Source organism: Apteryx rowi, unplaced genomic scaffold (genome assembly GCF_003343035.1).
Source record: "Apteryx rowi isolate R43461 unplaced genomic scaffold, aptRow1 scaffold_143, whole genome shotgun sequence".
Classification (NCBI taxonomy): domain Eukaryota; kingdom Metazoa; phylum Chordata; class Aves; order Apterygiformes; family Apterygidae; genus Apteryx; species Apteryx rowi.
The window spans coordinates 1401819-1428378 of NW_020447675.1; the positions used below are offsets into that span (position 1 = coordinate 1401819).

General features: G+C 40.9%; 1 protein-coding gene across 1 annotated transcript in view; it reads right to left on the minus strand.

The window, feature by feature from the left end:
- The window catches only part of PLCXD3 (phosphatidylinositol specific phospholipase C X domain containing 3), a 52568-nt gene extending 26564 nt beyond the window's left edge, over positions 1-26004 (minus strand). The window contains exons 1-2 of the mRNA XM_026058113.1: positions 25713-26004; positions 4602-5310 (exon numbers count right to left, since the gene is read on the minus strand). Coding sequence (XP_025913898.1) covers positions 4602-5310; positions 25713-26004 — 1001 coding nt within the window. The remainder of the gene's footprint in view (positions 1-4601; positions 5311-25712) is intronic.
- Positions 26005-26560: the final 556 nt, after the last annotated feature.

Consider the following 26560-nt stretch of genomic DNA (forward strand, 5'->3'; position numbering starts at 1 on the left):
TGTGCCTAGCTGTGTTGTCTTTCCAGCAGATATCAGGGTGGTATCAGGTATCAGGGTACCATACACATTAGTGAGGGACCGAGTTTACACATGCTGCTTGGCAGTGAAAGGGCTCGCACAGCACCTGTGCTGCTATGGATATGCTGAATCCCAGCCCCTAACCAGCTCATCTAAACCTGCTGCTCTCCTGCAGCTCCTAATGGAGACAGACAACAAGGCTACAAGCAGGAAAGATGCCTACCCAATTAGCAAAATACAGTTAACATTTCTGCTGTTGTTTGTTTTTCCACATAAATTAATTTTAAAATGGCATCAGTCAGTACCAACTATGGATTAGAAACATCACAAAATCACACTCTTCCAGCATCACAGAAACGCTCAAAAATTAAGCTGGCCGAGATATGGCTTGGAGGAGRAGGAGAGCCCCCAGCCCCAGTAAGTGACTCAAAAAAATCCCATTTCTTGCAAGTTCTGGGATTATTTTTCACTTAATATCCACCTATTTGCTAGCTAAATCTGACCCTGCTTGGTTTATAACTTCACCCAGAGAGAGCTTTTCTCCAGACAGCTTCCCTGGCCTACTTACCACCCTTTTTATTAATACTACCTATGTTTTGTCTCAACTTCAAAGCTTCTCATGTGCAGGATTTTTTTTATTTATTTTTTATTTTTTTGCTTTGGTTGCTAAGGGGGAAGCTTTAGCATGGTGGGCAAGGACTTAGTCACATGTGAGCTGCAGGGAACATTATCCTTAGAAATTAATTTGACAATAGGCTGGATATCTGTTTATTTTCCATTCCTCAGAAGCTTTAAAAGTACTTCAACATTTCTGTGTCCTCTAAAGGAGATCTGTATGCTATACTATTCAACCTCAGAGACAACAAAGAGAATATCATGATTGCCTCCAGCGTCATTTACCAGGCAGAGATAAAATTAGTATTATCACTGCAAATCAGAACACAAACTAGATTAATATGAAGAGCAGCTCTGCACTCAAAAAGGTTGTTTCACAACCATCTTTCAGAGGTACTAAAGGCAGCTGCCTCACTGTGAAGTTAATTCAATAAGCAGAGGGAATGTAATTCATTTGGTACATACTGTTTGCTAATCAAAGAATATTTCTTGGCATGTACACTGTGCCTGACAGAATGTTAAGCCTGAAAACATATTGTTAGTCCTCAAAGTTTTTCATCAAACCCAAGAAACATAACGTATGAGCATGTGACAAATTCTCCTTGTTCCTGCAGGTAAGGTAAAAGCTGTAGCATGAAGTTCTGTAACGGTGACTTGGTGGTGCTAGGAAGAGCTTATAAGAAATAGCTTTTTTCCTTTGTATTTGTGCAGGATAGAGAGCTTGATGACATTTTAATTTCTCCTTTTTCAAATTATTATCCTACTGAGTATCACRTGTGATAACAGCAGCAAAGCCAGTGAGCGATCACTATCAGTAAGAAACAGTCCCGGTATATATCTTCTGTTGAATTTAATCTTAGGAGAGTGCAAAACTCCTTTTATCTAGGTTACCATGGGCATCCCCATCTAGCACATCCACCACTATGGTGTGGGGAACAAAGTCAGGAATAAAATCATTTCTCATTTCTGAAAAGGGCTGATGAGCATCACTGCCAAGCATCCGCTGCCCTCGGAGACCGCTCTGCCGCCACAACGAGTGGCCTCGCCCTCGCTGCGGGGCAGGAACCCGCCGAGCACCTCGCCCTGGCCGCGGAGGAAGATTTCACTCCGTTCTTCCACGCTGCAGCCTGCGGAGCAGCAGAAAGGAGTAGGTACTGCTGCACAGCGGCTGCTTCCAGTTCTCCTGCTCTGATGGATGCTGCAACTGAGAGAAATGTGTTTTCCCCTCTCAGCAGGCCATTGCTCTTAAAATCTTAATAATTTCATGAGTAACAAAAACTTCAGAGATCAAAATCTGATATGTCTCACTGGATCCAAAAGGATCCAAACTTCACTCTGTTTTCAGAATTAAGTCAAAATTTAAGTGCAAATAACCACTGTGTGGAGGGGAAAGAGAAAAGACCAAGAGTGTTTTTGAAAATGCCAGAAAGAACTATTTCTTAAATAAAATACTTAATTTAGGAGAAAAACAGACTTATTTGATAAATACAGCCTTATTCCACATTCAGATCTTCCAAAATTCAGTGAAGACTGAGTTTGCCAATAAAAAGGAGGGGGGAGGAACCTGTCCCGCTACAGTTACAAAACTGCTGCCAAAACCAACATGCTACATTCTCAATGTGAAGCTGCTGGCCAGCATCTATTGATAACCAGTAAAAAGACACAAAATTTATAAATCTATAAAGCAACTGCAAACAAAAGCATGTTTTCTCTACCTGGACACGGTAATGGAATCTGAGCTATGTATTTATTATGAAAAGGACAAAATTATGTTTTTACAAAAAATATTAGATGGTTCAAAGTAGCAAACAGTACAGCTGGAACATACTCCCTGATTCTTTTAGTATGGATTATATACTTTTACATTACTGAAATACTAATGCCGTGAGATTGGAGAGAATTTTGTAAATTCTAGCAATAGCAATTGCTTTGCATCCTCGAATTGCTCATCTGTTTATTTTTAACAGGATCCTCATCACATGAGGAATGGTGTGGAGTATACTTGATGTTTACTTTCAAAGCAGTTATCTCAGCAAGCTCAATAGATGAGCTCAGTTACCCTGTAGATTAACATATATTCCAAGCCTGTGTCTTTCTGCAGTGTATTTTTGTAGTAAGTAACAGGATTTCATAATGACACCACACTTTGGAGGCAAAATACCAGTTCTGGAGATAATTCTGAAAGTCAATTTATTTTGCAATGGTTAAGAGCTATGCAAAGAAGGAACAATAAATTTTTAGAATAGATTTAATTACACACTTATGGCTCATGTGAAAATCTGCATTACAATCTGGAAAAACAATACTGCCAGGTATTTCTGCCCTATTATCTACTGACATTGCAAGTAAGTTGGTGATAACCTCAAAATTTGCTGTAGACAAGAGATACTAAGAGTTCAAAAGTTCAAGTCATTCAAAACTCAGCCAAACATACCCAGAATCCATTTGTACTTTTTATTTTTTCCCAAACAGCTCCAAGAAAGCACACTGAGTGCTGCAGAGGAAAGAAGAAAGGTGGTGGGGGGAACGTTACCAGCTAGTTAAAAAAATAAAATAAAAAAATAGTAGTTTCTCAGCTGTGCTACTTCATGTTGTTAAGAACACACAGAAAGATGTTTATCAGAGAAAATGGTACAACAAGAACAAGCTCTCTGAACAAGCTGATCGTTTAATAGTAAAATCAATAGTCAAAATAGAATTTCAGTACAGAGAAGTGCTCTTCAGACCCACCAGTAAGGGAGACTCCCTGGTCAAATGGATCCTATAAATACATAGGCGGAGGATATATGAACARCCACAAGTACATTTGCACAAGCGTTTCTGATTTGCATTCAACTGCTTGCAAAACCTTTTGTGTCACTGGTTTATCATTTCAGGTGAAGTCTGACCCTGTTTTTTCTAGTCTACAGTCACTTGGGAAAGCTGTCATAAAAATGGTTAAGCACTTCTCAAAAATGAGGCATGTTTTCTTTGCAGGGTGTAGTGTCACAGTCATTGCGCCATTCATCATCTACCAGGAGGCAGTGTTCCCAACAGACCTCCCTGGCACGGGCACATCCATCCAGAGAGCAGAACATTAACAGGCCATTGATCCCCATTATGAAATTTTCCACTTTGCAACATTTTTTGTTGTTGTTGTTGTTTAGAAAAAGCTCTTATGCCTTGGCATTAAATTTCAGGTTTCCCRTGAAGTTGTCAAGAACATAGGCATAGATATATGCCTTTAAGCTGAAAATTGGCTGTGATTTATCAAAGTCAGAATGTGTGTCTTGCATGGACAGTGGTTTTTGTAATGTAATAACTAATAGCCTGTCAACACAGTATTTCATCTACACAACCACTACAACAGTCTGCAGAGAGTCTTTCCTCAAGAAATCTGTATGATGCCGTTAGGAGGCAAACACACTCTAATGGTGTCCTGACACCTTTGATATAGTGTGTGATGGTATGCAGAGAAAGAAGCCATGCCTCCTTAAGGCATATAGAGGTAGTTAAGGATGGAGATTCTGCACTGTCAGGCTTTGGYGAACAGCCAGAACAGATAATGCTTTATCTAATACTTGAAACTTGATGCATAAATCAAAATTTAAGACCTAGATCTTTAAATAGATTTGTCCGCATCCAATAAGGAAACCCGAGGGAAGATGTTCAGTGCTCATGGTAAGAAATCAAATGTGAAACAAAAGAAAAAGCTTCATTCAGGAAAAAAATAAAGAAAAAAAAAAAGCCAATCCAATAAGATCTCATCAGGCTTTAGCGCCAGCTTTTCTTYCAAGATACAAAAGCTTCTCCTTCAATGTGCTTCTCTTTAAATATCCTAGGACTATGCCTAAATTCTCACCCTAACCCATGGTACAGTGGAAGAAGGAAACACACCTGCTAGATTTTCTTTGAAAGGAATTAGAAAAGCAGTGTTACCAACACAGATTCAGCACAATCAAAACACACATTAGCTTCCAAAAACTTACCTTTCTGTGATTGTTTCTCTGAGACCACTAGCAACCCCTTTCACCACTGTACTAGCCTTTGGCGTCAGCACTACTTGAGATATAAAAAAGGAGCCCTTCTTTCTTCTTTCGGTGATTGATGCCTGGAGAAACTGAATCAGTTTTTCTGGATCTGTTGTGTTTGCCCAGGGTGCTGGCATCATCTGACCTGGCCAAAGAAATGGTACCTCAAGAGCCACTGGACTGTGATAAAACACCAGCACTTGGTGTTCCTTTTCCCACAGGTACTGGAGGCTTACTTCGTGGGCAAATATAGCAGGACACATTTTGTTTCCGTATGTGTCTTTGAGCATTTGGACAAGCTTTTCATGATGATATTTCTGCATCCCATAGAAATGATTGAAGTCCAAGAAGACCACTTCTTTGGGGTGGTCAGTGAGAAATGCATTGATCTCTTCCAGGCCCTCGTTGACTTTGGCACTGAATAAACCATGAGCGAAGTAGAGCTCATTGTCCGGGTCTCTGGGTTTGGTGGAAATTCTAAGATCAAAATATCGTATACCTGCCCCCAGCTGGCTAGTGAAGTTCATTGTCTGTGTAGCCAACCACTTCCTCATCAGCTTTTTAGCCACAGTCCCAAATACAGAGACAAAATTCTGGACGGTTTCTGGCTGTTCAGGCCCAACCGGAGAGGCTTCATCGATGTAGAAGCTGAAGGAGTCATGAGACCCTAAAAACACAACAAAGGAAAACAATCAATATTGCATTTGTATATTAAAAGTTATTAATGATTTTCTTAATAAATGATCCTGATCCGCACAAACACTCACCAACAGACACCTCCCCTGACCTTTTACTCAATAAAACTATGTTTGTCTGGCAGTACTTATTCCACTGGCACTTCACAGAAACGTGAATGAAAGGCAGCATCTATTTTAAAGCTTGAGGCACTCCTTCACTCTCTTTACCTCTTACTTATGCCTTTAATCTCACTGAAGTCAGCGGGCTCTGAACCTCAGAATAAGCCAAGTGTAACACCAAAGTCACATAACAAGAAAGGCCACTAGAGCCAACAAAAAAACCCCACCAAAAACAAAAAAAAGAATAGAGAGAGAGAGACTCTGACCCTGCACACTGTATGGGGTTTGCAGAACAAGGCCCCTGCCCCTCCCCCCCCCCGAGACCTTTATGGCCAGCTAAAACACTAAAATATTCGTTGAAAAATGCCAAGAACATGTAACCTTTCTGAACTCCTCTCTAGCTCAAGTCTCATCTGGCCTGCAATCAGGTTACTAAATATTGTGTTCCTTGTTAAATACACATCTGAAATCTTTGCATTCCATAGAGGAAACTATATAAGTACAACAGATGCAGCCAAGAATACCATTGATTTTGACTGCTTAAAATAAAGAAACGCTATTGTATGCTCTCGACAAAAATGGGATACGCTACTTCACATGCCTATGCACAGAAGTTGCAATTTTTCACAACATAACATAGTTACACGCAAATATATAAAACAATTTACTATGCAAAATTCTCTTTGTTTCAAGGTTAAAAAAAAAAGAAAGAAAGAAAAAAGAGAAAATGAAAATTCATACTTTTGACTAGCATTTAGACCCTTTGCATGAAAACAGCTGATAAAGCTAAGGGCATTTGCAAACATATGGTGAGTTTTCTGTAAGGGACGTTGTCTTGCTTTACTGACAGACGACTTGAACTTAGGAGATGTTTATCATCCCTGTATACCATTAGCTTTCCAAATACCTCATGGTGAAATCTGGCAGTAAATCTGGCAGTTTAAACAGCCAGACTGTCCGACTGCAAGGCTGCATTCCCCCCGTCCCAGCTCGGGTGGATACTTCTGGTCAAACTCCTTGCAGCAACGAGGTCCTGCCCCTGGGCTTAACCCACACAGCTCGCAAAGCTCTTTCAGGCCAGAAGGACTTGTATTTCTGAAATGGACTGCAGCACTCAGCCTGCAGTGATCCAACTTCTAGCATCAAAATGAGTTCATAGCACAAGTTCTGCCTTCTAATACCGATGCTTTTGAAGTGCTTTTGAAAACTGCTTTCCCAAGCATGAATTTTGTGGCAAGTAAGTATCACATTAAAGAAATCCTGCTAGTCAGTCATTTCTGATGGTGATGCTATTTTAACCGAGCTGGAACAAACCCTACGAACTGAAATGACAGTTACAAGATTTTCTTCTTTAACAATAAACGCAGTCACAACAAACCATCTTAAACTTTGGTTTGAATTTGGCTTTGTTTACTTTGAGAAATGTCTTACATTTTTGTACACCCCTACTTTTCACAGTTCTATCTTTGAACTGCATTATATTCTAAATATTAAACAAATTTTTGATTCTGATGATGCTTTCTACTGCTAAGTGTTGAAGAGATACTATGCTCTTTGCAGAGCCTGAATAGATCATGGCATATCTGGTTACACAGTGATATCCCAGGGAACCAGGTCTGCATACAGAATTTTAATGATAAAACAAACAATTAGAACAGTGGCTTGTGTCTCAACATCATTACAGGGAAAAATCAGTCAGATACATTAAATGTTCTGCTCAATATAACCTGCACTAATCTAGAAATCAAAGTAAATGCAGTCTTGTTTAAAACAGGGCATAGTTATTGATATTACCAAGGGATAGATCTTGCAAACCCTCACTGTGTCAATTCTTCACCCTTTGAAGTCTCTTTGATTTCACTAGATTTTATGAATAAGGATATATGCATAAACATTATTAACTGATTGMAGCAATGGGCCCAGGATGGCAGTAAGATTAATTAGACCTTTTATCCTTCCTTGCCTGGTCTACAGCCTCCGGCAACCTAAATTTGCAGAAGAGGAAGTTAAACTTGATTACCACAGCCAATATGCAACACAGTACCAACTGCGATTTAAAACTAATGAAGTCAAAAGAAGCAGCATAATTCTCACAGCAGAAAACTAAGGCGAACACCTTGTCAGCAGATAGTTTTTAAGTATTGGTAAAGCAAAACACACAAAGAAGAAAGTGGGAGAGGGCGGAAACACAGCATGGTTGAAAGCTATTGAACATTACAAACAGGATAGTTTAGAAAAATAATTTTTCATTATTAAGGTCTTGAAGGCAAAACAGCAAGCCACAGGCAATCTGGAGAGCATCAGAGAATTTTTTTCTGCAGGCACTCCTTCAAGTAGACAAGGTGCTCAGTAGGATCTGCTATGAATAAGGAAGAACTGGCTAGGGATGTGAAGGTCAATGGCAGCCTTAGCTAGAGTTTCCGTAAGATGACAGAGTTGAAGACCCCAGGGAAAGTGAGGAAAGCAAGTAGCAGAATAAAGAGCCTGCATTTCAGGAAAGCAGCCTTAGCTTGTTCAGGAAATCAGTAAGCACTATCCTGTGGGAGAATTATGTAAAGTACAAAGGCACTCAGGAAAAATGGCTGATCTTGAAAGAATACTTCTTTAAAGCATGAGTCTCCCCCCTATACTAGAAAACACAGAGGTAAGGCAGGAAGCAAGTTTGTCTGAATGGAGAACACCTGACTGAGCTTAAACACACAAATGCAATGTACAAAAGGCAAGAGCAGGGACAGGCTACCTGGAAAAATAGAGGAGCATTGCCCTGGCATGCGGGGGGCAGGGGTCAGAAGTCCAAAATTTGGCTGGAGTTTAAACTGGCAAGGGATGGGACGAGCAACAAAAAGCTTCTGCAGATATGTCAGCAGCAAAATGAAGCAAGGAAATGCTGGCCCACTGCTGAATAGGGCAGGAGACCTCATAATGCAGGACAAGGAATCAACTGAAGTACTCAATGCCTTCCTTGCCTTAGCCCTTACTGGCCAGGTCTGCTCTCAGGCAGCCTAGATGCCTGCGCCTCTTCCTTACTGCTAGTTCTCACTAGTAAAGGGTGACTGAGTTAAGGGCTATTCATATAGATTACAAACAAATAGATAGAACCAGAAAGGATTCATCCGGACATGCAGAAGGAGCAAGCCAAGGTCATTGTGAGACTGCCCTGTCTCATCTTTGATCGGTCATCATGACTGGAGAAGGTCACCCATGTTTGGAAGAAGGCAAAAGTTACACCCATCTTCAAAAGAGGAAAGCAGGATGATCCGGGGAACCACAGTCTATCACATTCCTTTCAATCCTAGGGAAGATTACAGCGCAAGTCCTCAGAGAAGCCATCTCCAGTTTATGAAGGACAAAATGACTGATTTGGAGGAGAGCAATGGATTTTGTTTCCCTTTACTTCAGCAAGGCTTTTGACACAGGCTCTCTTAACATCCTTATAGCCTAACTGGGGAGACAAGTGCACTGTAAGTTGTGTGAAAAACTGCCAGAAGACCATCAGGCTAAAAGTCTAGAGGTTGAAGGTACAAAGTCTAACTGGCAGCAGATTACAAGTGACTCCTTGGGGGTCAATACTGGGGCCAATTCTGTTTAACATCTTCATCAGCGACGTGTGTAATGGGATGGAGAGCCGCCTCAGCAAGTTCGCAGATGACACCAATTTGGGAAAGAGATTAATACTCCGAAGGGAAGAGCTGCTATTCAAAGAAACTTCAACACAGCGGAGGAGCTGGCTGACCTGAACCTTAAGAGGTTCAGAGGCAAATGAGAAGTCTTGRACCTGGGACAGAACAACCCCATTCAACAGCACAAGCTGGGGACCAACTGGCTGGAAAGCAGCTCAGGCAGCTCTGCAGAAAAAGACCTGGAAGTCCTAGTGCACTAGTTACACACAAGTCAACAGTGTGCCCTTGCAGTAATGAAGGCAAAACGCACACTGTTCTGCATTATCAAGAGTGCAGCAGGCAGGTAAAGGTAAATGATTAATCTACTGTATTCAGCATCTGTGAGGCTGCATTTGGAGTATTGTGTCTAGCTTTTGGTTCTTCAGGACCACAGAAATATTGACAAACTGTAGTGAGTCCAGCAGAGAGCTGGAACACATGATGTACAAAGAGAGGCTGAGGGAGTGGGGTCTATTTGGCCTGGAGAAGAGAAGGCAAAAGGGGCTCCAGTTGCAGTCTTCAATTGCCAAGGGGGTGGTCACTGAGAACAGTTAGGCTCCATCTTCTCTGAGGTGCACAGACATAGGACAGGAGACAACAGTCACAAGCTGCAACAAGGGAAATTCCACTTGGACATAAGGAAAAAAAAAAAATTCTTCCCCACAAGAGCAGTTAAAAAGGGAACAGGGGCCCAGAGGGGCTGGATTTTGTATCCCTGATTCCCAAAGCTCAGCTGGACAGCCTGATTTAACTTTGAGTTAGCTTTTGCTTTGAGTAGAGGGTTGGATCAGATGACTTCCAGAGCTCCTTTCCAACCTAAATTATTTTGTCTGCTCATCTCTCCCCTTCGCCCTGCACCAAGAAACAAAAGCCTCGTTTTTTGTCTCTCAACCTTAGAAGCGATTATCAAGAGACATCAAAAATGTCTGCACCGTGCATGATCCAAAAATTAAAGTGGCCAATTTCAACCACTGAGACATTAAATTTTGATGAACTTAGATGTAGTCAAACACTATTTAGACATTCAGGAGTAAAATGTGCAGTATCACCTAGACTGCAAGAAAAAGACCTGCTAGTACTTTTATTACGGAGAACGGTCTCCCGTTTTCCTTACTGAATTCTCTTAATAAGACTATCAGGAATATACAGCCTGCTACAGCTCAGCTGTGGACATATTTATGGCTTCCCTAGAGGGCTAAGCCCCCTATTTAAAAAATAATTGGACTCAATGCTGAAAAGAGTCCCTCAGGAAGAATGTGTTTCAGTTTAGAATTGTTTCTTCAGTTCCACAGAGATTTACAAAGAGGCACAGTGAAGCTACTATTTTTGGTTTCTAAGCTTTAACACAGCATCCATTGAGAGGGCAAGTGTAGCTGGCCTTCGCACTGCTCTCCCCTTGCCTCACCGGTGGCTCTGACTTCTTAACAAGAGCCTGGTAAATACCACCTAAAATAAAAGCACTGAAATGAACAGAGCTGCCCAACATGCTCCTAACAGCAGCAATCACATTCTGAAGACTCACAAGTCACAGCAAAAACACAAACAGGTAGAAGTAAAGTTGCACATTTGGGGGCATGTTTTGCTTTCCTCCCCTTCTCCTACAGCTTCTCCTGTCTGCACTGGGAGTTATCCAACAGTTACTCAAAGTGGACTCTTACTACTGCTTTGGATGTCATTAAAAGCTTCACTTGCTGTTGTCTTCCGATATTTAGGAGAGAACATCCTTTGGTGACTATTGCTGAAAAGTCACATGCAGCGCAACTTAACCTTTTTTGAAAACATCCTTGCCAATGAAGACTCTACGGTGACAGAGACCACAGCATATTTCTTGGACACCACAGAGTACAGCTAGAACAAATTCCTTTGACCTCCAGTATACAGGAGACCAAAGCAGATGTTCTCACCAACCCATCTGGTCCTGTCCTCCCTCCCCTCCAATAAAAACAAAATCCCACCCATACACTATGAATCTTTACCTAGCCAAATTGTGATTTCAAGGAAGAGCAAAGGCTGAGTACCAACACTTGGTGCACCTTAATACTGTGTTTCACCTCCTTTTTAAGATGACTGAGCACTGTTCTCCTAGCCAAAGCCACAGCACATCTAGGAACTCAAATGGTGCAGACTATAGCGATGTGATTACCCTGCTTGAGCAGGGGGGTTGGACTTAGCCCATCTCCAGTGGTCCCTTCCAACCTCAACCATTCTGTGTGATTCTGTGATTCAGACTTCGCAATCCAGTTACCTGCAGCATTTGAACTGTTTGGGTGATAAAAGCTTTGTTTGGTAAAAAGATTACCCCAAGAGAGCAAAACAAAAACCTCATAGATGCTGAATACAGTAGACTAATCATTCTAAGTAAGTAAAGTTTTCATGCACAAGAAATTGTTTTAGCAACAACTTATGATCGTTTCTCTGGCATCTCCCTATCAGCTATGAAATATGTATGAGGATTATGTTTTGGTTTTTTTGAACATCTTTACAATTGCTTCCAAGGACAGCCTTTGAATGTTGATATTGCCAGGAATCTCCACAACCATGAAAAACAGTGTGCTCTTGACCTGGTCAGAGGTGTTATCATTTTAAGTTGTTTTTTTAAGAGACACCTTGAGAACTATGACCAATGCCTGCATTGGGGAATTTTTTCCAACATCTGGACCAAGCCAAGCTGTTAGTGAGGATCTCTCTTGTAAATCCAAACCAGACAGAAGATGGAGAAAGATCTATTTTGTTTTTAGGCCAAAGATAACTGGCAATTATCACAGCAGTATATGCAAGCTGTGGCTAAAAATCTGATTAGGTTAATCATTATTCAATTTATCCTAGTACACTTAGTGTGCATAAAATGTACCCACATTCAGCCTCTTACAGCTCCCTCCTGCAGAAGCAAAGACCAGTTTCTTTTTTCTTAGAATGCTACATCAGTTAATATCACATTTCAAATTCTCAATGCTGTGTTGAAAAGTAAAGAAATAAGAAAAAGCAAACTGTAATTATATTTCTAGCTCTCTAAACACTGTGAGCATGTGTCATAACTACGAATGTCAGAAGGCCAATTCTGCTAAAGAAACTATTCTTTAACAAAAAATTAATACATGCTGCCCTCCTGAGAGCAGGCTTTCCCTCTTGCTTGATAACTTCCTCACAGTCCTGTAATTATTTGCGTAGGAAGAGGCATTGCAATGTTTTCTAAGATGCTGCTTAGCATAGATAGCCTACCACCTCTTCCCAGAGAAGCCACCTCTGGATAGACTTCAGCGCAGACTTCGTGCAGAGAGCATACAGAGATGACAGCATGGGGAACATTACTCAAATGGCAGGGGCTTTCTGAGTGCCCCAGAATGGTGAACTCAAAAAAGCTCACTATTAAGTGAATTATTAGTTTCACCAAGCATAAGTTCTAAATGAGCCAGTCTTTACTCAGAAAAATGTAATATTAACATCAGTGGAAGCCTGAACAGGGGCTGCAAGATCCTGCCACAATGCAGAGCGGAGTAGGCTGATCCCCATGTTTAATCAGCTCAGCAGAGAATTCGCACCACAGTGACACGGCGACGGCAGGGCCTGCTCTCAGCAGCACTGCTCACACCTGCCCCCATCTCCATGTACTTCCCCAGAGCCGTAACTCAGCTGCTCAGCAGAGCACAAGTCAGGCCACCAGAACTCCTGCATGCATCTGAATTCACAGAGCACGGGGAACACTTTTGCATTATAAATGTAGAAATGGAAACGATCACACTAAAGATCAAAAGAATCAGTCGGTGCTCTTTCCCCACTACCTTTTTCAAACGTGGTCTAACGTTCTGGGCCGTACACAGGAGAGAAGGTAGAGGAGGAAGGACATGACACTGCCTGTGTGTACGCTAACTGCAAAAAAATACCCACTGGATGTTCATGTCCTGTGCTGAAAATTTTAAAAGGTGTAAGAATAAAAGGTGTAGGAATGACTCAAAACTTTTTAAACCTGCCCTACAACAAGCAATTTAAGAAGCTATTTTTATTTATTGATGTAAAATTGATGTAAAATTGAAAGGGTGACTTCACTATCAGGCAAAAACATAACAGGATTCATGGAACAAGAAATCCAGCTCAAACTAAAAGAAAAAAAAAGTGGCTCACATGATGCAGGTCACATCCTATGATAGGCAGCCTTCTATGTCCTTATCATTTATTAATTTAACCACATGCATGAAGATTGAATAGTATATTCTATAGCACAATGAATGAGTGTTCTGCACAACCTTGTTTTTTATGGACAGCTATACCTGAGGACAGAGCACCTAATTCCTTGAAATAAAATACTTCGGGGCAGAGCCCTGGCAACTGTCTGCTCCACAAATGATGAGTCTTTCAAGTTTTTGCTTCTTAGTGAACAGAGCAAACAAATCTACTGTTTTTTTTTCTTTTTGCTGTGAAAGCTCACTGCTACTTGTTCAGATGCATCAGAAATTTCTATCACATCTGACATGCTAGTAAAATACTAGTCTCAGAAGTAAAGTACCATATTAGCTATTTTTCACTTAAATTAGGGAGTAGCATATAAGAAGGTGAACATTTCACTGAGGAAAAAATAGCAAGAGGTATACCTGATTCTAAGCATAACATTAAAGTGCCAAGAATAGTTCAGGGCATATTTTATTCCAGCACCAGCTCAGTCAGGCTGAGTATGTCATCAGCATCCAAGTCATATCTCCTGGGGCAATCAGCAACACTTGAATTGTGAACCAGTAGCTTTGGGACTAGCAAGAAGCTGCGATGACCCCAGGCAGCTCTGCTGAGCACGTGAAATGGCATCTCCCCACAGTGAGCGCCTCCCGACCATAAATCTTGTTCATAACCCGAACRCTACCAGTGACAGGACAGCCTCGAAGGGCAGTATGTGACTGGGGAGGCTTATAAAGAGAACAGTCTGTTGATATGTTCATATCCCTCTTTCTCCATGCACAGAGGAACGTAAAGCACTACTTGTTATATACGGCCACAAGTAATTTAATGTTCACACTCCAAAAAAAGGATCAAATCAGACAACCTCTGCTCCTTATGCTTTTATTTGATTTCTYTTCATGAACAACAGCCTTCAATACCCTTGGTGACGAGAGAGAAATTTTCCTTGAAATAATTGCTTTTGATTACATGGCTCTCACTCCTGCCAGTTATTGCATCTTTTTGACAACAAGAAGTATTTTGGATACTTGATTTTGCATTTTGCCCATCTTTTGCCTCTCCTCTCCTCTTAGATCTGCATTTTTTTCTCAGGCATATATAGTATGGTCCCTTCCTAACCCATGGCTGCATTGAGGGCAGGTACTGGCCTCACTACAGTCCTTATTTCGTTGTGCTTTTGCTTTTTTTTTTTTTTTTTAATAATGCAATATTTTCTATTAAACCTGAGTACTGCTATTGCACAATTCCAGTGATCCCTTGTATCGTGTATGCATTTTTTGCATCTTTACCCATTATTTTGAGGCCAAGATAAAGAAAATCAGGAGGTGTGACTGGATAAAATGAGGCTGCATAACAAAGCCAGTGGAAGACTGATGCCTTAAAATGTGTTTTCCRCAACTTTTAAGATCCCTGTGAGGAAGCCACTGCAATCTGAAATGCACCGCCACAAGAATTTTAAAGGCAAGATTTTTTTGACTGTTTGTACAAGCACCAACGTCTGTGATGCAGAGAATAAGGATTCCTCCTGCACTTTAACGAGTGCACTGACAGCYAGTTTATCAGCACTCCAGGATGGGCTGTCCTAGGGATAATACTGATAGAATTTTCTATTACCATGAAGAAATCCAGGCTAGATTCATTTTCTCAGTCACTGAGCCTGAAAAGCTGGGACAAATCTGAGCAGTTAATCTGATTCTTGTGGGAAAAAGCTGGGAAAGCAGATGAAAGAACTATGTCATCTTTCCTAAAGCATTTTTTCCTTCAAAAATCCAGAAAACAGTCTTAAGCACTTGGAACCTGAGCTTTATGAAGACATCATTTATACATGTACAAATGGAGTACTGCTCTGACATAGGTGGTCTCAGTTTGCTTTGCTGGAACTAAACAAGGTGTGAGAGAATGCTAAGTGGAGCAGTATTACCAGGAGTAAACACAGACTCATTTTGCTGACCATAAACATGACCTGTCCTCCAAGTTCAGGTCTTGTGATGCCCTGGCCCAGAGATCTGAACATACAGTACAGCAGCGCTTTACCATGTACAACCGCTGTTTTACAAAATTACTCCCTGTGAATGCCCTGCAGAGGCAAAACTCCTTCTAGAGGGCCTCACTGTCTCCTTTGCAGAATCAATATTTGACTTTTGGGTACAACTGTAGAGCAAGGAAAATAATCTCATTCAAAGATTCTGAATGTGAGATTTCAAGGCAGCTGTGGCATTCATTGGTGCTGTATTTAGACATCACAGATCACTAGATGATGTTATGCTCTGATCTTGTCGGCACCCAGAGTCTGTTACAGACACCAGCATATGTCCTCCTGACATCCAATCCTACTCTCATACATGTAGAGAAGACAGAAATTTGACTGGGTGCACACTATTTGAAGAAAAGCACCCATAGCACCTGTAAAACACTAGATCAATGCCACAAAATATCCTTTTGCAATCAGTCAACACCAAGACTAGAAGACAATGGGCAAAGAAGCTTTATAAAGGGGAACAGTGGAAAGAAGCAAGCAGTTGGAAAAGGAGAACCTCGAAGAGTAAGTTTAGAAAATCTTATTTGGTGACTACTAAATGGAAACAAGAGCAAAGATGATCTGCACTTTTACTCCTGCAAGGTGTGGACAGGCAAGACGGATTGCTCTGCAACCAAACAAGGAGGTTTAAAAGCACCTCCTATCCAAGTTTGGTGTGATTGTGTCTGCACCCAGGTCTTTCAGGACTGAAAATGTGGTTAAGGTAAGTACTGTCAGACTATCCAGCCTGTGACAAGCCCGTGTTCTCCTTTGGACACGGTCTAGCACCTCATAGAAGGCTTAAGAAAACCTCCAGACAGCGGTCTGGGATAACCTGCCATTCCATCTTCCCCGAGAGCTTACAATCTGATTTTTAAACAAGGCTAAACCCTAAAACATGAGGTTTAATAYTCCTTCCAAATTTTTCATGTTTTTATTTACTACTCTGAATAATCTTTCTATTCACTCAACTGACCGGTTTCATTTTTAACCTCGAAGAAAAAGAGATATCACAAAAGAATAGAAGAGAGAAYACAACAAAACACTAGAGGCCTCACAGGTCTCAATCTCAACCAATATGCAAGAAACAGATGCATAGCACTTGGATGCGACTTCAGCTGGTAGATCAAAAAAAAAAAAAAAAAAAAAAAATCACATTGTATTACAGTTAAGCACTACCAGAGCTACTGCTGGAAGAATCTTAGCTAGGATTGTAAAATGAGTCAATTAGCTACATCTCCTGGTGCACGTCCTCTCTGGTCCAGGAACATAATGAGACTAATAATCACAATTTAATTTTGCAAACAGAACGGCAACAAGTAAAGTAACACCCAGAATATAAAGGAATCAAACTGTCAATGCCTGTCTTTTACTCATCTCTTTTACCATCACTGTTCAGGCAATTTAAAGCCCTGTAAAATCGATCAACCTGGAGTCCTGCCAAATACTCTACGCCTAGCAATCCATTTCAGTCTGGTTCTTGTATTATTTGTTGCAAACAGTATCCCTGCTTGATTCAATACAGCAATCAAATAAGCTGCTATACAGTAACAAGGAGAATAAGAAATGAATGAAACAAGTTATAAAATAACAGTATTCCATTTCCTAAATTTCCAGTCCACAGTCCACACCAGATTCCCAGTTGATATTTATCAGTATAGCTCTAATGACCCATTATGCCAATTTATACCGCTGCAGATTTGGCTGTTAGTGTTTACCATTCAGCATTAGGAAGTCAATGAAAAAGCACAGACAGTATTATTGATTAACTGAATGAACACTCAGCTGATCTGCACTTTGTCCAGGCTCTGGATGCATTCATGACTTTAAACACAAGAATTAATTTAGCTATTTCATACTAACACTACATAAATATAACATATCATAGCAATTTCCCAGCATGTAACTGGATACTATCCTTATCCTAACTCTAACTCATTTCAGCTGTTTTCATTCCTCTGGCAAGAGTCAATTTTGAAATAATGTAACTTGTAAATTAGTAAATTCATTTTAAAGACCTTTCAAAGCATCAGAATATAGAATGATTTCAGTATTGAGTGTGCCCCAAAAAATCATGTTTTCTCAGAACACAGCAATGACTGCAGTCCACTCTAGAGTGACTGTATTTTGGTTTTAACATGACACTTCCTTAGCTTAGAAGCCACAATATTGTTGTCTGCAATAATTTTACAGCTGGTGATATTGGTAATGCCGACACTTAAAACACTGTGCTGATTTCAGCAGGAATCCTTTCATTCTTCTTCTGAATTCCCTAATAACTTACAGGTCACCCTTTTCTTCTGTACAAGCAGGTTTCTGCTTGGGCAGAGATTGCCCCCTATTACTTATGCATGAAAATCACAGTCCAGACTGCCTTGACATCCCCTTCCCTGTTGCCTTCTCCTTCCCCCTCTAGCTCTATGCCATGCTGAATATTTATTTCAAGACATTTGCAGGAACTTGCTCAACACTTGGATGGACCATTTCCAAYCCAGTTTTGAGAGGACACGAGCTGCTTGTGTGAAAGCAGACCCTTTGCTTTAAACTATGAAGTTATTATTTAATAAATTGGCACTGGCAGATACTGTCTTGTTTCTACAGTCCCACTCCACAACTAAACATAATAGCAGCTGTTCCACACTGCTATTATTGCCTTTTTTCAAGCAGGCTGTCAAAGCAGAGTCTATATCAGACAGAGGGTTTTTTTCCCCTCTGCCTTTCTTCTTCCAGTTATAGACATATATATTAATTCAGGAATTTGATTAATTTAGAGTAACTGAGATCTTCTGAAAAAGTGCTTCCTTGCTACTTCTTTCAGTAGCATCTGCACTGGAGAAAACCAATCCAGCAAGTGATTTGCAAATATCTAAAAGCTGATAAAGTTGGATACAGACCTAGATCACCATATTTAGCTAAAAAAAAAAAAAAAAAAAAAAAAAGCTTTTTCACAACCTGAATCACTCTCTAGGATGCAGACTTTACCTCCAGCTGGCACCTCACCAAAGTCATGGTGTGCCTGGAGCCAAAGTTCCCAGGACCGTCTTCTCCTCAGACACACAGTTGCCATACCACGCTTGTCTGTAATCTTGCTGACATCTACCCTTTTAACAGAATCCTTCACCTGAGGCCGCCTGCCTTCCTGCCACCTGCCAGAAGGTATTTTGCACTGCAAAGAGTCCGTGAAGCTGAAATCCAAAGAGACACTAAACCAAGGCAACACAAGAGTGACACTAAAATTCCCCCCAGTGGTGAGCTACTGATCATGGATGGTCACCTGAGAAACAAAGAGGAGAAAAGGGAGTTGAAGCACTTGAGCAAACCTGGAAAAACCTGGAGGACCATGCAACAGCCACCCCGCCTCCAGAGCTCCATACAAGCCACCAGCTGCCCTCCCCTCACCAACAAGCAGGAGGCTGGGTTTTGTGCATTTCTTCCTCCACCCTGTAAGCCTGTGCGTTACTGGTAGTCAGGCAGCAGCACTGCATAGCTGTCAGTTCACCAGGCTGAACACAGCCACAACGGTAATTGCACAGTCCATATTTCTTCCTTTGAGGCAGAGCACATGATGCTCCAGATGGTGTTGAGAAGAGACCAGTGTCCTCTTCTCCCTCCCTGGTAACTCTGCACCTGGGTTGTCACCAGACTGACTAATACCACATAAAACAGAAGAAGCCTTTTCGCAGATGTTAGGCCTCGTAGATTATGCTCTGCTCATGACCGTAAAACATGTAGCCTGCATATAGCAAAAATGTTTAGTATTTTAAGATGAAAGTATCAAAATGATTGCACAGCACGTTATTTCTCACCTATGAAAAATGCCTAGTCTGTAATCTTTTGTTACTAACAGCACTGACATATAAACAAAGAATAAACGCATTCTATCAGAGGGTATGTTTTGAAATCCAAACATATTCATCAAAAATTAAAATTTGCAGGAAGTTCCTAATTCTGTTTCTCTACTGGCAATCAGCCATTTTGTACATTATGTTACTGACAAACTTTAATTAGCTCTAATTCACACATTATAATCACTGTCTAGAAAATTTGTGATGCACTTGTTATGAAGCAGATTTGCATCTTTATCAACATGCAGTTGTTTTAATATTATAAAAGTCACTAATGCAACAAAAAAGAGCTCTTTTCATATCACAAACTCAGATTATCTATGACATTTCTGTCTTCCAATTAAATATTCACTTCCCCTCTGGTTTTTGAGAGACATTTCCAATATGATAGCTAAACATATTAAAATCTCTCTTGACTGAACACAAGCTTAAAGAAGAAAAAGGAAAAAAAGGAAGAAATCATTCCTTTAATATAGTGACTACTGTTTTTTAAATATGTTTCAGTAGCACACAGAACTAACTTGCTTCAGTTCTTTTGAAAAACTCTCTCTGCATATACTTATATCATTATGTTCCCAAACACTTTTGAAGAACTGATTCTTAGGAGTCTAACTACTGCTGAAAGTCAGTGACATTTAGGCTCTTACAAGCTAGGTACACAAACAGTTTTAAGCCTGTCAGTGCTTAATGCGCAGTACCATTGCTATTGAAGAGGCAGAAATTAAAATCTGAAATCAAAGATTTCTACCCTTTTTAATAATGACTTAGTTGTTGGTGTTACTAGTGTTCAGATCCTGTTAATATGCAGTTCTTCAGCATCCATAGCTGATTTTGGCAGCCTATTTACCAGCATTGTTCCGAGCAGCTTTAGTGCAGCCCAGTTATCAAGTATGGCTCTCAGGACCTACTCAGTGAAGCATAATTTTCCCAAAGCAGTAAGAATAAAAAGCAAATCTGGAGGTGCAGGTAAATGAAAGCCAAATGCATAATCAGTACAAAACCTTGGGAAGAAAAGCTTCTGAATTTGCAAGCTATTTGAACAGAGATTGGCAATACAATGGCATTTTTATTTGCTGCAACACACTTCAAGCACAGGTACTTCTCATTCCGGGTGTTTGCTGTCCAAAATAACCCCAGAATTCCACCTGATCCCCAAGCTAAAGACATATTCTGGCTTTTGCCTTATCTGACTATCATATCTCTCCCTAGGCAGAGACACAAAGCCACATTAAACATGAACTGTTTCCTACATCCACAAATGAGCCCCGTTTGAAGAATTCTAGGGATAAGAGAGTTCAACTGTTTGCATATTGAAAGCCAAATTTCATGGCACTGACTGATTTTCACCAGCCAAGCAGCAACAAAGAGGCACACGAGGCATTGCACACTGGACAGAAATGAAGCGTCCCAGGAATGGTGAGGTAAGCGTGAAYGCGAGTACCAGGTACACCCTTGTGTATGACTCCAGAGAGAAACGGTCCACAAAGAGGAATAGGAGACGCATATAGCAACTGATCTGTGCTAAACGCCATCCCTCTCCTCTACATGTTCCATATAGTAATAATGCTACAAAACAAGGGAAAGTCCTGTTGCACGTCACCTTCATCTTGTGCAGCAAAAAGAGCAGCAACTGGCGCAGAACTGGCCCAGCAATGTAGAAGGAAAACGAGAAGTGAGCAGAACAGCAGTCACCACCCTCATGCCACCAGTATGCAACCTTTTGTTTGCTATCAAATCATCTCCTTAGCAGTCAAATCATATGTTTGTCTATTCATCTGATCCTCTGAACATTCAAACCACCTGTTCACATACACAAAGGATGTTTGGATCCTTCCTGCCCTCTATTGTAGCAGCTCAATAACTAAGACAGGGAGCTCCCAGCTGGGTATGAGCAAAGGAGTAACACTGCACAGTCGGAGGGGAAAGAGATGTCAGCAGAGCACGTTTATATAGGGAGAAAATTAGAGACTGGAAACTTCAGCAAAAAGTCATCCCTTTTCTAGTGAGTGTCATAAAAGAAAGATGCTCAGAATAATTACTACAATAGGGATCTTAAAATGTTAATTTGTATAGTACTCTGGGGAGCATGTAGTTCTGATTGACATTTTGGCTGGAAAAGGAACCTTACTTAGAAATCTCTGTTTGCTGAATTAAAGCACTAATAGAGGCAGTTTGATAAAAGTGATGTCACTCTATCTGAAACAAAGCCAAAGGTAAGAAATGTTTTTATGACTAGGCTCCAGCAACTATGAAGCGATATTTAGACATAGAGAAGATATCCAGGATCTTGGTATGGGTGAATTTGAATCCTTAGCACTAAAAATTAAGTAGTAGGAAACCTCTACAGAACTCTAGCAGTGAAACTGTCCCCTTTGTAGCTGAATGCACACTGTTTGCAGGAACTGCAATGTATTGGATGTTTCATCTCCTCAGACAGATGCACATCCATTTAGTTGGTCCATGTCTATCATACCTGACCATCTCATCCAGCTGTAGCCACTTAAAATCAAGCCTCTCATCTGAACTGTCATCTAAACTCCAGAGGCAACAGAGAAAGAGAGGCACCTCTGGTGGGCACTTCACCTTGTCTGAATATAAGTGTCTAACATAAACTGGGATGATTCACTTGTGGAGGTGACTCTTTTCCTTCACTCTTCAAATGAGACAAACAGCTCACTTTAGGCAACTAAAATTAGGTGAGATGAATCCCACCACACATATCTCAAACGTTAATGAACATATCCCTAAGGGGAAGGAAATATTATCCTGCATTGCTGATGGGCAAGTTAAGGTCTTGAGAGAATCAGTCTTATCCTTTAAAGAGTTTAAAGTCCTTCCAGGTGGAATTTAACAGCTTTAAGTCTAAAACTATGACCCTGAAAACCCTTTCATATTGCTTGYCTGATTGCCACAAAGCCTTATTTCTTACTGCAGAGTTTTCCAAACAATTACAGGTGCCCAGAAATGAACTAGTCTCAGCAGGGCCGAACAGCTCAGTGACTAACAGGCATAAGCCCTGTTTGGATCCACAAACTGAAGGTGCCCTTGCTCTAAATCCCTTTGGAGCTCGCGCTAGAGAATATCAGAGAAACCTGAAGGTGCTCAGTAACTGCAGACATTAGGTTGCATGGCCCAGAAAAAGGGCATAGGCCAAGGGTTAGGGCGTGCATGTGTGTGTGGTGGGGAGGACACACAACAGTTGGAGTGCTAGAAATCTGAAAATTCAGGCCCATGGTATTTCAAATTCAGCACCCAAAATAATCATCATTTTTTTTAAACATACTCTCCCATATTCAGTCACATCTCCATTTCCCTTCCGTCTCACTGAGGTGCAATTATAGCAGTGACAGCTGTATTTGAACAGTTCGAGGAAGCCCTCATCAAGGAGCAAGGTTGTCTTCCTCTAGATCTCAGTAAGAGAAACCTCTACAGAGACATATCACAGACAGCCTGTATCTCTGCAAAGATCTAACCACCCAAGCATAAAAAGAAGTGCACAAAGTAGAAGTAACAACCAAAAGAAGAGAGCTGAAAGAAACACTAGAATAATTATGAACAGCATAAAAAAAAAAAGGTCACAGCTCATCAATTGCTTGCTAAGTGCTTCACACTTCTGCACCACGAAAGAGTTGATTCTTCAGAAGAGACTGGAAAGAGTCTTCCATTCTGAAACAGCATTTCTCCCCTACAGAATTAAGGAGAAAAGCACAAGAGAAAAGGTGATGGTGCCTATGGGAGATGCTGACTCACGTTCAAGAAAGAGGGCCGTTACTGCTTGAACATGGGCAAGAATCAAAACCTTCACAGCACGCCCAAGACTTGGTAGGCTGGGCTGAGCCAAGTTAGGGCATGAAACCAAGGCTGAGCACTCTGTGTTTGATGTGATGGGAAGGAGGTCTGGACAAGGACAAAAGAGAGGACAGCCTACAAGATCAGAGCCCCTGTTATGAGTCCCCAAGAAATACTGGTGGGAAAACGAACTGTTCTGTTTATGTGCGAGACATGAGTGGTGTGGAAAAAGGAAGATATGGAACAGCCGTCTGAGGAAGATAGAAACAAATGCTACCCAAACACTCTCCATGAACTACATGATACAGACATCCTACATCAAGAAACAGCTTTGTATTACACACACAGTGGGGACAAACTAAAACTGCACAAGCAATCATAATCCAAGCATTTTCTAATTTTGAGTGCTCGACTCTGTAGACATCTTTCTGGTATCATTTTTACATGTACTTATACACCATGGTTTGAACAGAAATCTGATGTTTTTACAATATTCCACCTCCTCATAGTATCAAGAACAACCAGATTTTTTAAAGTATTGTTCTACATTCCTCCAAGTCTGTTACCTTCATTCATCACAAAGATACAATCATAACAACAACCACACAGACCTTAATATTTTTTTCCACCCACTGTATGGGAAAAACGATGAGATGAAGAGTTCTTGGAGTGCCAAGAAAACCCAGCCTTTGGGATACTCTCATCAAAAACCAGGCTAAACTCAAATTTGATATCCAGACAGTGACAGTTTCATGTTCCACAGACTGAGCTACACAGACTGTGTTTATTCTTAGATGGTACTAGCATTAGATTAGTGTCAGGTTGAAGTTTTATTCTTAGCTTGCAGTCTGCTGTTTCCATTTCAGTCCTGAAGAATGGTTTACCTGAAAGTTTATCCATTTTTTATATAATTATAGCCACTGGTCCTCATAAAAGATAATATCTTTTCTACATACCTGGCTCCTGACATTCTAAGGCTATGGCAGCTACAAGGACACTGCCTCAATATGGAAGATACTGAATTTGGTAACAGAGTGGAGATTGCCCAAAATGATGAAAAGGAAGCCAGGTTACCATTTAATTCTCAAATTTATACAGGAACACATCATCCCCAGGAGATCTACTACCCCAAATCCTTTAAGTGTCACTCAGTTTTTTACTATACTATATAACTAGGTAGAGAATTTCAGAATCACTCAGAAATCATCTCTTTCACTCAGCTATTCAACTCAAAAGGAAACAACTGAAACAAAAAACACGCTCCAACAGACTAAAAGAAAACACTCCTGAAACAAAACCAAGCACTATACAGCAAACCCTAAAGTGCTGCCAAAATAATTCAATGACAGTCAAAACAAGAAAAAATATGAAATCACATTAACATGATGAAAATACCCACTGCTGGCAACATATTGACCTGGAAATGCTATGAAAACAGCAAGAAAAAAAAAAATCTGATTGGACACCCTTGGACACAGATTTAGAGCAGGATTCTTAATAAAATGTTATTTCGTGCACAGCGGCAGGCTAATAAAAACCCAAACCTTTTCAACTTCTAATAATTTGCTGAATCTTGAGTAGTGTCTTCATTAAGCTAATCATACTAACTCTTGATCAACAGGTACCAACCTTAGCTGTCAGCTCCTACAGTACAGGAGACAGCACTTGGCAATCCATTGCTGTACTTTACCTTTCCCTCTGCCAAGTAAAAAACTATTAATCTCAGAGTGCTCTAATATTTAAGGCTCCTATCATTAAGAGTAGAGAGAAACCCCACAAGCTAYGTGAACTGTCTTGCCCTGGAGGCAGCTTTTGCTCCAAGGCAAAGCCAGCAGTGYTGCTATTGACCTGTCCCTCCCGGGCCGCCTCCGCAACCCTTCTCTGCGCATGTGCACAATTTTTCCTTTTGATATACTCAAGGCATTTGGCAAAGACAAACATGTTAACAGACAGCTTATGGTCCAARAGAAAGGAAAGATTTATTAGGAAAACTGTATGCCCATAGGTAAAAAGGATTCCACATGCAAATATGCTGATATTTTGTCTATGTGCTTCTTTCCACCTGCATGGCAATGCACGCCATCATTTTTAATTAGGTTTAAGAAATTCAAGAAAGGTCAGTTGCATCTTGTGCTAAGGCTATATCACCTTATTCTATCATCACAGTTTAATATTTTCAAATATAGTCCCTGAATATCCTTTTCTGAAGTCTCTCAGTAAAGGTCTTGACATAAATTCGGTTGTCCCTGTTCCCAAAACAATTATGTTTAGTGGCACATTCCCTCACATACACACTCCCCCCAACCTTCTGTTAACAGGAACGAGACAGGAGAAAAGACACTGTAACTAACATCAGGCACATTTCAGCTGAGGCCTATTATAGCATTTTGCCACAAAGCTAGCAGCTATTTTCCAATAATGATTTTTTTATGCATCTTTATCAAAACAGACTACGGTTTGTGTCAAAAGTGGCGCGCAAAATTGATGGAGAACTGCATGCTTTCTTAACATGGCTGCATTCCTCCTGCAAGAAGGTGGGGAGTCTAGCAGGCTTTATTTTTGCAGAAAACATGCAAGAGTACAATGGCTGAAGTGAAAGGGCAATCTGACCTTCACTTTGACAGGTTTCAGACATTAAAGGTTAACACACGCAAAAGATGTTTGCTCCATCCCAAACACTTTTTCAAACACTGACTTGCGTACAGAAACAACGTTTCTGCATGAGTACTAGCGAGACCTAAAATGATATTTTAACTGGCTTGAGATAAATCAATGCAAACCTCACGGAGGACGCTTACATTGATTTAAACATTGCAAGATCGCTATCAGCTGGTTTCGAAGAGCCACAGTGCCCACGCGCTGCTGCTCCAACCTGAGGGGCCCAGGGGAAGGCAGAGCAGGGAGYGACGGTGCCCGCGCACCCCGGCTGGGCGGTCGGGTCTGCCGGGACAGCGGCACRAAAGTGCTGGTGCGGGACAGCGACCCGTAGCGCTGAAGGCAGGTGCCTCCTGACCCCATGCGCTCCCACCATGCCACATAGACCTTCTCATTAATGATGCACCATAATCTTCCTTGAATAGGGTTCATCATCTTTCCATGGTGGATGCAGTAATTAGTTAATGAGGAGGAAGGGCCACTGTTAAAAGACCGAGTAGTAACACAGGGACTAGGATTGGCCTGGACTGGAAACAAAAACAACCGGCTTTCAAAACCTGAGTGGAGCCAAATAATCAGTTGTTTTAGGGGAGACTGCAGCGTGCTCTGTCACGCTGAAATTTCTGTATTTGCATTTGTTACTATAGAGCTCTGATGTCTCTCTCAGTGCCCCTCCTCTCCAGAACTAAACACATCTGAAGGAAACAAGAAGGGATCAGTTTGCAAAGACAGGTGGAAATTTAATTCCAGAAGCACAGAGAAATTGCGAATAGAGTATTTTTATCTAGGTAATACTTGTGAGCCAGAACACTGACAAGGACATATTGTAAACTGCAGACTCTAAAGAAAAATTCCTGTGCTAAAATAAAAGAAGCACTATTTAATTACTTCACTGATTTCTCTCCAGGCAAAAGCATCTACTAAGCAAATAAAATATTTCAGTGTAGAGCTGTGACTTCTTATAGCTCTAGCTTTGGCCAGGTTGACAAAT